At 38.7% G+C, this 15,774-nt stretch overlaps 1 protein-coding gene across 1 annotated transcript; it reads right to left on the bottom strand.

The window, feature by feature from the left end:
* Positions 1–1,044: 1,044 nt before the first annotated feature.
* Positions 1,045–15,364, bottom strand: calb2a (calbindin 2a). Its single transcript, XM_033967466.2, has 11 exons — positions 15,176–15,364; positions 10,519–10,595; positions 10,070–10,159; positions 9,199–9,279; positions 7,342–7,398; positions 5,323–5,400; positions 4,790–4,845; positions 4,662–4,701; positions 4,525–4,578; positions 2,951–3,022; positions 1,045–2,708 (listed from the first exon to the last, which is right to left on the bottom strand). The coding sequence occupies exons 1-11, from the start codon at positions 15,267–15,269 to the stop codon at positions 2,592–2,594; spliced, it is 816 nt and encodes a 271-aa protein (XP_033823357.1). The 5' UTR covers positions 15,270–15,364; the 3' UTR covers positions 1,045–2,591.
* Between the last annotated feature and the right edge of the window lie 410 nt (positions 15,365–15,774).

Here is a 15,774-nt window from a genome sequence, read left to right as displayed (position 1 = left end):
ATTCAGTGAGGAGCTTCTGCAGTTTACACATTTGCAACTGTAGTAAATTAATCAAAAGTTATAATTGATTTTTGTTATTAATTGTTTACCTCAGATATGAAATAACTAACAAGAGAAATGTCTGAATGCAAACATCCCATTCCCATAGTTCTGAGAAACATACTGATCAAGCATGACCATTATTCCCACCAGCATTTGTCCAGGCATGTAACCAATGACCTCAGCAAATCTTTGATTACATGTTTTCATCCAGTTTTCTCTCATAAAACAGGATATGTGTGTACAAACTTGTACTGACAATGAAAAATATTGCCAGTTTTTTGTCTGCAGGTCTCACAAATGAACCATATACAGCAAATGAAATAGTTATATTCTAGCTTTGAGATCTAGCTATAGAAGTTTGCGTAATAGAAATGCTGTTCATGAGTGTGATCTTACCAAAAGTCACAGAACTTCTTCCTTCCTCCATTCAGGGATTCCCTTGTTTTCCCAGTGCACCTGCACATGTCATTGGAAGATTGTGTTGCTTTTGATTAATTGATGTGAGTTTGCACCAGCCCCACAGTGAGAGAGAGAGTGTGTGTGTGAGTGTGCGCGCGTGTGTGTGTCTGTGTGTGTGTCTGGTCTGTGTGTGTGTGCACTTGTTGTATTATTCAGATCCCTTTAAAAGCATGTCAACTCAATTACAAGGGTTCTACCAGATGTATCATGTCCTGTCCAACTGTCTCAGCAGAAACAGCCGATGTCCCGGATCCAAACTCATAACAGTATTTTGGGAGTTCCTTCTTATCTTTAGGGAAAACACTAACATACTGCTGCAGGGCCATTTAAAAGACTGCAAAAATTGCAGATTAAAAATAAAAACAAAGCAAATTCATAGTGTAATACAAAAAATGTTGGGAAGACCCTTTTTGTCTTGAGTACGCCCAAATTTGTCTCACACTCACTAGGAAGCATATAACTCTGTCTACTCTAGCAGTATACTGTAAATTATTACAATTATACTTTTGTGTTTTAATGATACTGAAGTCCAAAACACAGAAAAGGATGTAACATTTTATTCAAATACTATTCATTTCAAGTACCCCCTGGTAAACCAAGGGTAGGTGGGCAGCAATACTGACTAACATCACATTGGTGATAATAAAGAAAAATAATACACCGATGTTCATTTCTTTCAGTATTTCCCACCACACGTTAGGGTCATGTTTATATTGTATACTTTGACAGTATATAGTTAAGGGGAACAAATATGCTTCAGTATGAAACTAACCCCTTTAAGATATGTTCTGCCTGTTTGTTTCTTCCACTAAACCATGGTTTATTTAATATACAGAATATACAGATGTTATATGATACTGATTACTTCTAGCCATGTGACATGGTATTTCCCTACTGTAAGCGACATGACTGAATTATCATATTATGGGAAACATGATTAAATTCAAATGCTTTACATTTTGAAGTAGCTTTGTGATGTTCAGCTGTATCCACACACTGTGAATAAGAGAGCAGTGGCTCATTTCACACACACAGGCTATGCCTCACAATGCTGCATCAGCAATATCACTCCACTTGTTTCTGCTGTCATTTCCATTATGCAACTGGGAAAAAGACATCGAGCTGCAAATGAAGCTGTCGAAGCCTGTGCCAAGGCAAAGCAGCCACGATTACTCTCATCTGCCACAGAGTACTGCACAATATGCAATCAGTGTGTCAGGAATAAACAAGGCCTCAGAGCTCCCCTTAAATGGCCTCTTTTCATTCATCTTTCCCTAGGTGTTATAAAATCACCCATACTCTTGAAAATGCAGTCACCTCAAGTTTAAAGGTGAAATATTAGGAAGAAATATGTCAACACTCGTTACTAAAACATTCAGAAGTTAGATATGTTATGGGTTCATGTATGTGGATGGTAACATGAAGGTAGCCAAAATAAATTAAAGGGATGGAAAATCTCATCTTCAGGAACAACTAGAGCCCTCAGTCTGGGGAAAATATATTTCAAATAAATCTGGCAATGCTATCATAGTTAGGTTAAAATTAAAAGTGCTCAGTAAAGAGATTTTATCATAAGACTTTATTATGATTTCAACCGACAGAATCAGCCAAAAACAAACATGTAAAGGATATAGGTGTAAAACTCAGTTATAATAAATAAGATTAATTCAAACACAGTTTTGCATTTTCTCTTGACTATATTTTATGGTAGCTAATGCAAGAGCAAGGGGACTGAATGAAGCCAGGTTAAGGGGTCAGGGATCAAAGGTCGATTCTGTGGAATGAGGGGCTTGTGGTTGAAATTGCGAACCGGGCAAACCACTGACGGCCCAGAGGTCAACAGGAAGTAGGAGTATTTAACCGCTCATGGTTCGATAATTGAAAGTGAAGTGGGGATGAGCTGCAGTGTGCTCATAGTGCACTTTTCATTCCTTCATATTATGTCAGGGACATTAGGTTAGAGGAGCAGAGTGTGCTTGGCACATGCACCTGGTTTATGTTTCCAGGCTGCTGGAGGTGGTTTTAGGAGGGCAGGGCAGGGCTGGGCAGGCAGAGAAACAAATGAGGATTTGCAAGAAGAAAGAGAAGAGTCACACCATGGGCTCCCTGCACAGGACGATCTCCAGCTCACTGCGGTACAGTTTGCCCCCATCAGACAGGGCCATGATGCTCTGCTTGTAGCCGGTCAAGTTCTTGGCATCCACCTCCTGTGCATATCAGGACAGGTCAGTGATTTTGCATACACTATTAAGCCATAATGAGTAAATAAAAATGTAATAAATTCTGCAATCTCACAACAGGTACATTTACCAATAAACTAGTAGAACAGGCTTCCAGAAAACACCATTATTATGTGTCAAGTACTCTTAAGTCAAGAGAAGCCCTTCTTTTTTACAATCAATACTTAACAACACACACTGCATTCAAATAGCTCTTCACCTTAACTCACCTTGTTGTTTGTCTGGTATAGGTCTCGTAGCAGAGCCTCCAACTCCTGCTCATCGATGTAACCATTCCCATCCTGTAACGAAAGATGCAAATTACTTTTTCTTTTTTTTTTTTTTTAAGTGAATTGTCAAACTAAGCTTTATTCACTAAGTGTTGGCACGTCTCTAGTGGCCATTCATAGTAGATGATAAACTTCCCCATTCACAAAGTGAAAGGTTCCATGTGGGGCTACTTTGCTAATTAAAAGATCAATGGTCTCCAGATAGTGGTTAGGGTCTGTGCCATAAAATAAGTCCAGCTCATTGGAGATGCTCCATCAGCAGTTGGCACAAAAATGTCTTCCATCTAGGCCCAGTCTCCAGATAACCGCTGTGTTGAGACGATTGCCAGTTTTATTTTGAACAAAGCTCCTCCCAATTGTCCCAGATCTCTGAAATAAAGTGAGGGTCCATTTGTTTTCTCTTTTAGGATGAAACAAGTCTTTGCAGTTTTTTTCAGGCTTGAGACAGGGGCATTATGAGCCAATCTGCCTGAATTCCCGCACCATGTTCTAGTCAAACATTTTCAAGGCTGAACACAGTTTGCCCTCTGGTTCTATGAGCTTTGTACTTTTTAGCCTTGAACAAAGTGAAAAAAATCATCAATACAGGCATATACACGCCCCACTCCATGTTGTGTAAGCTGTGAATACAAAATGAATGCAGCACTTCACAAACCACAAATATATCATTTTCACTATTGAACATGGATAGTATCAAATGTTGAAACAAAAAACCTTACTTTGAATATCATACCATGCATTTGGGCCAGACACCCAAAGCCTGGAAGCGTATTTCCTTAACATATCAGCAAATAAATTAGATATTTTAAAAAGCTTGAAATCCAGAAATGTAAAGGCCTCTTTCTTTATTGTAGTTTTGTTAACAAACATGGTTACATGGTTAACTGCAGCCTCCAGGTCTGTAAGCTACAAGGAATGGAACATTTGCCACACATTGTGTATATCTTTGTGTTTTACATATAGCATACATAACAAATAAATAACATATTAAAAATGAATAATAAATAAAAGAGTAAAAGTCATGTTGCTTTCTGTCCATATGGTTCTCTTTAGTCGTGCTAAACCATGCAAATGTAAAATAATAAAAATGCTATTTAATGAATGGCTGCTAACTACTTAGGGCTGTTTACAAAGGGACAGGTGTGCGAGCTCCTGTCATTTCCCTAGAGCTCCTATACAAAACAGGGAATTTGTATATTAATTACATAGAGTCACGGAAACAACCATAGGCTACCTCCAGAGTGCCACAGTTTTCCCTCTGCAATGCTATCACTTCTATTGCAAGGATTAATCATTTTTTGACTCTTAACTCCAAATAAGGACAATACTAAACTAAGCTTCCATAAATGAGAAGGTGATGTATATTAGAATTGTAAGCGCTGTTGCCCTCGGATTATGTTATTGTTTTGATTACGTAGAGAGAGATTTGGGAGTAATCCTCCAAATCCTGTAAATTGTACTGCACCTGGTATTTTTTTACAATTTCATTTGTATGCGTAACATGGAAGACCTACCTTGTCATAATAATTGAAAATGGCATTGAATTGCTCAGCAGTCAACTTCACCCCCTGTAAAATAAAAGTAGAAATGAATGACCACATGAGACACTAATTAAAACAGTTGCAGTTGGACTCAGCAGCTGTAGTTTTACCTGGAATTTGAGCAGGAAATTCTCCTGAACTGGGAGCAACCTGAGAGAGAAGCAGAGCCATGTTGCATCAGGGGACATAAAATGGAGCTCAAAATTCATTGAGGCATTTAGAAAGAGAGCAGTTTTACCTTGCCATCTCTGACAGGCCCAGCTTCCCATCTCCATTCAGATCAAACATCTTCAGCTATGATTGGTCGAGCAGGAAGAGAGGAACAGAATGTGTAAATTTTTGAGCAGTTTTACATTATAAAGTGAGGAGCTTTAGTAAGATAATAAGAGACAAATTTAATAAAATGAAAAAAATGCAGCATAGTGATCATACTGTGTCTGTATTCAATTAAAGGTACTACAACTATTACCCCGATCATAATGTTCACTTTCCTCACATTCACAACTTGTATCAGCTGTAACCCTTGACTTAACTTGTCTAAAAGAAAAAGTAGGTTGCACATCTGCATTGTAGCACATAAAACCCTTGCAGTGGAAAGCAAGTGAATCTTAAAGAAGAACTCATTTTGGCTCAGGCCAGTTCTTTCTGAGGCTGAGTTAGCCGCAGCTGTGACCACATCTGAGCAGTGAACAGTAAAGAACATGAGGGGTCACTGAGCTGACCGAGACACCAACATTGTGGAAAACTCTTTATACTATGCTCTCTGCTTACAATAGTCTGTGTGTACTCCTGAAGCTTCTGGTCATCGTAGTGTCTGTTGGCCTTCTGTAGCAGGTCCGACAGGAACCCCTGAGGACAGACAGCACTTGTGTGAGGGACAAATCAGGACATAAGCCTTTTGCAGTCTTTGTTCTTCCTTATTGCCAAAAGCACATTTTGTCATTTCACAAGCCATTCTGCTGGACTTAATCTCCTAATTTTCTGGCAGATTTCAATTGAAGCATAACATTACGTAACATTTAGAGCTTTATATATTCATGCTCATTATAAGAAAACAAACAAACTGGATATGCAAACAACAGACTGTGGTTCTTTACCAGTCAAGTTCTTCACTTAATAATATTATGAAACCACAGCATAACTACCACTTTTCCACTACCACTTAACACAAATGTCAGTGAGATACATCTAGTAATACAAAGTCACTAGTTATACATGCCTGGTAAAATAGTTGTGTCAAGATGGGCATCTAGTTTAAAAGCCACATTGATATGAAAACAACTAATAGCAGTGACAGATGTTTGCTCTAATGATCCACTAAAAGTCAAAAGAAAAGGTAAAATTATCTAAATGTTTAATGTTGTTAGAAGTATTGATGCAGAATTACTACATGGTAATATATCAAGTTAATGTGTAACATGGATTTGACTTATTTGATAAATACAGTAAAATGGAACTGATGAAGATTAATTGGTCCTGTGGAATCAATGTGTGCGTAGATGGTTGCTTAGTCGAAACAGTTGCTGTGCAACAGCCGACCACCACACCTGCAAATGCACACACAAACGAGCACCAAATGAACAAAGAGAGATTTGTAGGATTCTTTAGCACAACCAGATCAGGTGCATTTCTGTTGATTGATATTGTCATTGGATTATCTGGTATATACTGTATTATTACATTGCAGGGTTAGAAATTTGAATGGATCCCTTTGCCAACTCTGAAATCCAACCTATCCCCTTGATTGTACATCTCCCTGGAGGCCCATATCCTAATGACATCTCTGAGCCAGTCATGGTGCGGCTGCTGCCCGTCTCCTCAGGTGCAACTTTTCAGAGCTTTGCCACAGCTACACCGAGCGGAAACTGATACGGCCCCAAAACAACCTGAACAGCTTAATGAGAGCATGAGGCGTAATGACTGCCCCCTTTAACGTGGCTGTGTGGTCACAATCCTCCTAAAATCAGAGAAGTGGACGACATTTGTGGACTTTGCAATGCTTTGGGGACCTGAGGCCACCACTGTAAAAAACACTCCATCACTGGGGAGTCTGACACAAGAGCGCACTAGTTAAAAGGCTAGAACCATGTTTATTACTATGCAGCTGACAGCATTTTAAAAGCATTCAAATTAAATTAGATGTTTATACTTACTGAGTTTGGTGACATATTTTGAGAGATCTTGTCTCTCTTCCTGCTAGAGACTGCATAAGTGTACAGTACAGTGCCCATTCATTACACTGAGCACTTGAGTTGGAATTAAATCCTACCTCAGATGAGATTAAGCATTACTTATCAGTATGTTTTTCTTAGGGACGTACAAGTTTAGAAGTATTTGGTCAGTTTCTTTTGAAGTGGTTTTCTGACGGGGGGATCTGCAGGATAAGCATTCAGTACCCGAACATAACACGTTCTTTTTTTCTTTTTATTGATACAGAACCATTTAACAAGTAGAAGATGATTAACATGATGTAATATAATGAAATAATGAAAGGCGATATGAACAAAACATAACAACCAATTACACACCAGAGTATGATGATTACAATGGGGAGAATTGTATAACACAAACTATTACAAAATGAAACAGCCTTCATAAAGCAATGTGATAAAAATGAGTTACATTCACAGGTTGTCATGCTGTTGTTGTGATGTAATGTGATGGAAAGAAAGAACAAATAAAGTGAGTGTTAAGTTAACAGCGAACAAAACTGACATTTTAACTATTATTTCTTACACTTTGCACAAATTATTTAAACCTAAGTATTATTTTTAAATACTATATTCTTACCTTCAACTCATTCGCCTCAATGTAACCACTGCGATCTGTGTCATACCGCCTCCATGCCTGCAAAAGGAAAAAAAAAGTAAAGAAAAGGTTAAAGCCAGTGAATTTCCCCCCTTCTCTTGACACAGTGCATAAATTGATTTTTTCCATTGAAACAGTTGTCTTGCTTGACACAATGACCAGGTCCACCACTACACACTGATCTGCGCACACCAGTGAAAGTCATTTTAATGAATGTTTTAATCTCGCAGCTGTCTCTGTCCAAAGAAGGGCTCCTTATCAAAGATGGATGCCCCCACTACCCCAACCCCCTCCACCAATCCTTCTGTAGAGAGTAGCTAGGTTGTTATTCATTATATATGACTCTGGAAATAGAAGCTTCCTCATTCTAACCCTTTCAAAAACCTTTCCTCCCCAACAAGCCGCTAACCCAACCAATCCTTGAAACAACCGCAGATTAATCTATGTTATCAGACTCTCTGTGTCTTTTAACAGCCCGTCACATTTTAATCTAACCGCTGCTGTGTTTCTGCTTACTCCGAACCCTCCTTTATTTTACTCATCTCTCCTCTTCCCCAGTATCTCTCTCTCCTTCATCCTTACACTACAGTGACAGTGACAGCCCAGGGGCATAATTGGTTTCTAATTGTCACCGTTAGACTGTTGGAGCACATCTAACATGAAATCTGCCATTTTCCTTATCTTCGCGAGGTATTTAGTGGAATAAATGACTCCCTCCCAGCTTGTAGCTTTCATCGCTTGTAACAGTCTCTCTGCTCTGGGCTTTTTCTTACGCCTATTCTGCCATTCATTATTAAAGGACAGCGTGCTAAAGTTAGTTACAACCTCATTCAACATTTTCATCTGAATAAGCTGTTGTGAGAGACTAGCGGGTGTATGATATTGTTGTCACGCCTTTGCTAGTTTGTATGAGTTGCCTGAAAGCCCCATGATAAATTGACTTATTTTGTTACTGCATATTGGAATGTGCAGTGACATTCTTTTCTATTTGAACCAGACGTCTGTAGCCTGCGCATAAACTTGTACTGGATTAATCTCATACTCTGTTATTGTAAAGGTTCTGAAGACTTGACACGCAGTTGTTGTTTTTTTTTTGGCTTTTGCAGCACCTTGTCACGCTGTCAATCTTGAATCAGCTACAATGTCATGCCTTTCACAGTGTGTAGTCGTTGGCTTAAGCGATTACAGTGCAGGTATGCCATTATAATCCAGTGTGATGCCTTTGACAGTGTGTAGTTGTCGGCTTAAGTGATTACAGTGCAAGTATATTATTATAATCTTGTCATGATGTTTTGAATGACAGAATGTTGTATACAGAATGTTTTTGGATAAAATGTACGTAGGCTCGTAGTATTTTTATTTTATTTTTGCCATAAAACCTAATGGAAAGTGTTGCTCTATTCTATTGGGACGTTTTGCATGCCCTTTATATTGAGCCCTATTCAGCAGTAGTAGCAGGCGCTGGTCGTGTTCAGATTCTCTTATCTCCAGTGTCCTTGATGTGACAGGCAATTCAAAGTTCTGCCACAAACTGCACTGATATTGCTTTGCACGGAATACCACTTATACTTTGGAGGAAACTTTTTAGTTGGTGTTTCCTGGAGCTAAGTTTAGAATCAGTTAGAGGCTCTTTATTAGTGGTGATTTTGCTCTTTAGTGATCAAAATGACTGCCAAATTAGTGAAAGTATTCACATAGTACACTATTTTCCCTTTTATAAGCATGCTTAAGCTATTCTAACTAACTATGCATACCAGAAGATCACTTTAATCAAATAAAACATCTGTCAGGTAGCTTATGGCCTATCAATATTATTTAGTCCCATCATTGCATTCTTACCGCCATGAACTCGGCACTGGAGCTGACAAACTGTCTGAAGCAGAGCAGAAAGTTCTCTTCAGTGGGCAGAATCTGGGCCAGCTGTGGAGACAAGGTACAGGCAAATGGGAGCGGTGAGAACACACAAGATGAAGGCGATGGAAAGATAAAAACTGGAAGAGCTTTTTGTTTTAAGTGCCTTGAACTTCTGCATGAATAATATTGTGAAAAAACCTCAGAAAAGTTTGTTTAATGCCATTGCAGGCAATTTGAGCTTGTAGTGGATTAATGTCTTTGAATATCTCAGATGAAAGAATAATAAAAATGGTGGGAAGTTGCGCCCAAAATTGACTCTGGAGAGTTTCATAAAGGCTGCATTTATGTAATCGACTGGAGTATTGACTTCGGTCTCACAATTTGTCAGCCCTTTGATTTTTCTCTCCTGGCAAAATATAGACCTTATGCTTCACATACTCCTCCTGCTGTGGGTTTTCTGTTACTTGTAGTTAAAATCAACATGTACAAAGCCAGAGATTTTGTAAAGAAATCATTGACCCTGTATAGTTACATAGACCCCAATAAATTCTTACTTTCTGGCAGTAATTATAATGGTTGAAGAACAATCATTTGTTTTATAATAGGATTAAGTTTTTTTTCTTTTTAATTTATGTAGATTGAACTTCAATATGGCAATGAGCCAATACAATATACTACTAATGATGAAAAATTAGGACAGTTGTAGGACATAGCAATTAAAAATTAAAAACAAAATATGTTATGTTTTGAATGGCGAAAATCCTCAAGATGTTGCCTTTATACTTGAATCTTAAACCCATGAATACTAGTACAAATACTAGTAAAAATAAGCACCGATGTGAACAGGGAAACTGACCTCTGACATCTCAATGCGTCCATCTTTGTTCTTGTCGAACTTCTGCATGAACTCCTTCATCTTTTCTCTGAAGGTGGGGTTTGTAGGGTCCTGAAAAAGAAGTCCAGTTTGAGATCTCGTGTTGCTCGCTCATACACAAGTTTGATTGAAAGTAGTTTTTATGTGACATAATTGTTAATGTGCTGTTTGTATCTACTAATGCTTGGCATGGCAAACACTGTGATTTCATTTGCTGTGTCCAGATATACATCCAGAAGCCTGTTTACTTATGCCAAAATCAGGCTAATATAGCCAAACCAGCTTTCATCCAGCCTCCATTATGATTTGGCTATCATACTCACACAATATTGTTACACTCATTTTCCTGTAATAATATTTTGGACACAAATATTTTCATTTAGGCCTACATGTTAATTTGACATAGATACATTCTGCATTCCAGGACTTACCACTCCTGCCCCTCTTCGTGCAATCTCCAGCTCCCTGAAGAAGTTCTCCAGTTCCTTGCCTTCAATGTAGCCATTGCCTGTAACACATAGAGCCTTTTTTTAATACTGCTGACATGTATAAACTCATGTGGTCATGGTGTCACACTTGCATCAAAGCTTGAATTTGTATTGATCCAAACATGAGCCTTTTACCAGTAACTGTCTTCCTCCCCTTGCTCTAATAGATCCAACTATTGACTGGTGCAATGGAAACTGATCACTTCTAAACGACTAAAGGAGGTTACTTTTTTGTATTATTATTATTATTATTATTATTATTATTATTATTATTATTATTATTATTATTATTATTATTATTATTATTATTATTATTATTATCATTATTATTTAGCTAAGAAGGTGATGAAAAAGGTATTGAGGTGAAGGTATTTTGAAAAAGAAAATAAAAAAGCCATTTGATTTTGCAAAATAAGAAATTTCAGTAAGTGTTCAATAAGGTTGTGTATAACATGTGGCAGGCACGTGTGTCTGGGTGGCACGCTCTGGCCTGCATGTAACACGACTTAAGCTATATCCAGTTGTTGGAGAGTTATTATGATGTGGAATAATTGAAAATCTTCATTCAAATGGTCACTCATAAACACAGTAACACAAATCTATGCTTTTATTTCATCTCCTGGTGTTGGAGTCTCTTTTCATGCCACTCAGCTTGTTCATTAACTTCAAATTAATGTTCTAACAAGACCACAGTGCACTTTTACAATTGCATAAGCTCACTCAACACATTTCTTAGTTCTTTAGCATATACAGTACTTTACAGAACTCGATTTGTGTAACGTATTCCGCTGTCTTTGTGTAGTGGGCATGTACTAAATCAATTCTAATTCTCTTGACACCTCTAATACTTATCCACAGCTTGGTTTGCCCTTGCACTAAAGTTCCTGTGGCGCCTTCATGTTCCTAGTGGTGATCCACTGCCCTGACACTGCTTATTCAGGGGACAAATGAGAATGGCCGCTTTACACAGGTACTTTGTGAAGCTGTGCCAATATCCCATCAGCCCGCACAACTCATCGGGCCGGACAGATGGCTCCAAACGATGTGACTACTGCTTCAATAAAACCCTGGAAGGCAGAACTGGCTCATTAAACTCTAACAAAGATTATCATGCCATCCCACTTCCTCAACTCGCATGCTGTCTTTTCTTGTCATCTTTGTCCGTCTCCTCCTTCCCCCCTCTCTCTATCGGCTGCTTTGGTCTATCTATGGAATATTTGTATGTGGAAGTGGTACTGTGTGCGGGACAGTGCATCAAGCCCCGCTCTCTCCTGTGGGTCTTATTGACATTTAGCACTCTGCAGAGAAATGGCCTGCTTGGTAATTAAACAGAGTGAGATGTGATTAACTACAAGGCAAATGGCATAAAATGACAATAAAAATAGATTTATGAATATATTATGTGCGGGTGTTGTCATATAGTTCAATGGATGCACCAGTGGATGCAGCTTTCCATTATGTCTGTGCTGTAAGGAGCATCTGCTGGGCTGTTTGGAGGCAGCTGTGAACGCAAATATATTTATTCTACACACCCTTGGTCTACAACAAGGCATTCATGGCATTATGCTGTTATATGGTATATTAATTGTAACTGAAATATTAAATTGAACATTGTGACATTAAACAGACTGAGTAAGGCAGCCACAAGGGGTCACATGTACAGTTGTGCCAGCCCCAAGCCTGGCTAAAAACTGCTAAGGAATATGCAAATCATCGTGAAAATGCTACTACATTATCAAGTGTAGTATTTAAAGTATATTTTCAGAAGAAGAATTTTGGCAGATTCTCGCCTATGCTCTTGCTCTGGCATCTTTTTACTACTCACTCATAGAGTCCACTTCATTAATGATTTACTTTGGCATTAATTTCTATGCCAAATGCTTGAGCTGATGAAACCCTCTTCACGCAGGCTTGGGGCATAGTAAAGTTGCCTGGAGAGATTTTGGCTTGTACTCACTTAAAACGTGATACGGACATAAATGGAAAATACTGTATTGTTGTAATACAGAGATAGAGGCTATGGAGATGAGATCTGCCAGGAGGAGGCTATGTAGACCTAAACTTGTTAGAAAAGCACCATCTCACCATCTGTATCTAGTTAGTTTGTACATTTTTTTACAGAATCACATGCATGGGAAAACTGGAAAAGGTGTCATGTTCTCTCTAAAATGCAGGGTAAAAATTTGTGGTGAATTTATTTGCTTAAGGGAACTAAAATGACAGGCACATTATGAATCAAAATCTTTAAGCACTGTATCGTTTTGAAATGTAAGTAAATGTTATGAGTCATTGCTGTACCAAAAAACACTTAAACACAGCACTTAAGGCAGGCAACAGTGGCACCAGGGGCTCAGAAAACACTTTTGGTCACCGTGCATTTTAGAACTCTGCATCTAACATCCCAGGAGACTCGCCCAATGTAAAAATCAAAGCCCGAACGTTGGCTAGTAAGTTTTGCAAAGTGTTTAAAGCCTATTTAAATTTGCCTTTCAAAACAGCCTATTCAAATATTCTGCAGTGAAGGCATACAAGCTTAGGGCACTGATTTCCATCCAGAGCCAGTGCATAGTGACAACAAATGTGCTATAATTAGCCTTTAAAACGATGTTGTATATACATTTTTATTTTTTTTGGATTGAGAAATACAAAGCGATCTGTGCGCTGTCACAAAAGAGAGAGAGAGATGAGAGGGACACAATGTGCAGGGAGCTGTGAAAGATGCAATCCAGATGAGATTTGGGTCTGAGCCAACCAGGGAATACAGCGTTTCATCAGATGGGGGTGCAATACCTCATGAGTATTTTACCCACAACTCAACATGTTTATTCATTTTCAACATATAGCCCTTTTTTCTGTCTCTACCCAAGCTCAGGGCACTCCCAGTAATGAACACAGGAGCAGAAATCAAATTCTCCAGCCAAATTTGATGATTAGATTTGATTTGCAAAGTGGCTCTGCACACAATATGTAAAAGCATTTATGTAAAACAAAACAGAATCATCTACTGTAAAAGTCCACAACAACAGCCCTTCTCTGCTCATCGCTCCTGCTTGATTTCTCTGTGGAATAGATTCAACATCAAATAACACTCATTGCAGGAATACCCAGAAGACACTGTGTGCAAATAGGTGGAGTATAGATGTATTGCAGACACTTTGGGAAGTTGACTGCTTTACAATTTGCAATTTGACATAATAATGATTACACTGCAGAATTAAATGAAGAATTGATTCCACAATTTGATGAAGCGGTTTGACTGATTGTGCTGCATACTAAATGAGGTTGCTAATTAGCTTTAGGGTAACCTTTTAAGATTGAAGCTTCCTAATCACATCCTTACATCCCTGAAGATTACATCTAAACTTTTAAGTTTCTTGAAATATTCAAATTCAAGGCTTTTTCAGGTAACTTAAAAAAAAGATTGATTAACATTTGCATTTTGAGAGTTTTTGTCAAACTTAATTTATGGTGACAGCATATTCCCACACAGGGCAGTTTTAATTACGAATAAAAGGAAATGAGCCAACAGCTATCATTAGTAAAAGAGTCAGTAGTTGTGATACATTCCTTGGTGCTTGCCAAAACTGACCTGTCATTATCCATTGCGTATTTATAAAAAAAAATAGACCCAGTGTCTTGTGCTATTCCAAAACAATATTTGGTATTATAGACAATTGAGGATGTTGATCTCCCCTTATGTTCATTTTAATGTTCTCCAGTCAGTTAAGTATGCACTAATGGACTAATTCTGCACAGAAATCTATTCCACTGGCCTGAGATGTGCCCTGCTGAGAGAGAGGCACCACTTGATGGGCTGCAGATGTTGAAAGCTCCTTTGATTGCAAACGAATATCAATAGATGCTGCAGTCAGTCAACGCCACTCACTGCGTGACATCCACTGATTATAGGACTGCTCAACCCAGAACAACACTAATCAAATCTCTAATTGACTGATAAAATAACACAATTTTAATCAATGTCCCTCCTCCTGCCCTAATGTTGATGTGAATATGATAGTGATGTGCCAATACAGTTAATTGTGTATAACAGATGAACTGCCAGAACTATGTCACATGAAGAATAATCGTGTCACTTAATGCAAAGCTGCAGCATTCACAAAAACATCACATTGAGAAAGAGCTGCTGGTCACTCAAAGCGGAAATAAAAGTTCCAAACGCGCTAATGCACACGGGGTCGGGAGTGGTCCGCATGAAATATTCAGTTTAGAAACGTCCGACTTGGGCGTTATACAAGAATTGACAGATTATTCTTTTCTTTGACCTCTTTGACCAAGCATTCACACACTAGGAAAAAATGCACAAAATGCAAAACATGATGAAGATATAAAAATATGATTTGTAAAATACATAATTGAAAAATAATAATAGCAAATGTCAAAAGTAGGTCTACATAAAAATATTACACTGTACTGTTCCACTGTACAGCCTGCATTTCTAAGCCTGTGTTTTAGCTCACACTTTCTTTCTTTTACCCATTTATTTGCCATTTATGCCACTGTAAAATAAAAGTGTAAAAGAGTATCTTATACTATTCAAATTCTATCAGTCAAACTTTTCTTGCTGAATAGTCACTCTTACCGTCGGCGTCAAAGTGCTTCCAGATGTCGAGGAACTGGGACGCAGTGACCTCGGCCAGGTGCAGGTGAGGAGGCTGCTGTGCTTTGTTTGCCATGATGCTGCCGGAAGGATGCTGTAGATCACACAACGCGAAATCCCAACTTTTAGCGGAGTCTCACTGCGTTCAAAACACACCCCTCAACACACTGTGGCACCAGCGCGCTCCACGGCGCCTTTTAAAGCCACGCGCACGAGCCGTAATGCGGCTGCGCTGCCAGTGGAGACGCTGTGCCATCGAGGAGGGCCATCTGAGTCAGCGTCCCGTACAAGTATGTGTATGTGTGTGTGATGTGCTGGTGTGATAGGACGTCTTGGGCACTGCAGTGGACCCTGGGAGTGAATGCAGTTCTCTTATTGTTACATCATCAGTGCTGCATCTTGGTCAACATGTGTGTGGAGATTCAGCGCATGCAGTGACTGAGAAGGATACTTAATCATACAATGACAACCCCATTAACATCCATTTGTAGAAAGGCACAAGTCAGTGAAGTGAGGCACTCACTGTGGATCTTTCATTTGCATTTGGAGGAAAATTAAGAAGGGACATGAGTGTTCAGTCT

Source organism: Periophthalmus magnuspinnatus, chromosome 6 (assembly GCF_009829125.3).
Source record: "Periophthalmus magnuspinnatus isolate fPerMag1 chromosome 6, fPerMag1.2.pri, whole genome shotgun sequence".
In the NCBI taxonomy this organism is placed as follows: domain Eukaryota; kingdom Metazoa; phylum Chordata; class Actinopteri; order Gobiiformes; family Gobiidae; genus Periophthalmus; species Periophthalmus magnuspinnatus.
This window is presented reverse-complemented; position numbering and strand designations above follow the sequence as displayed.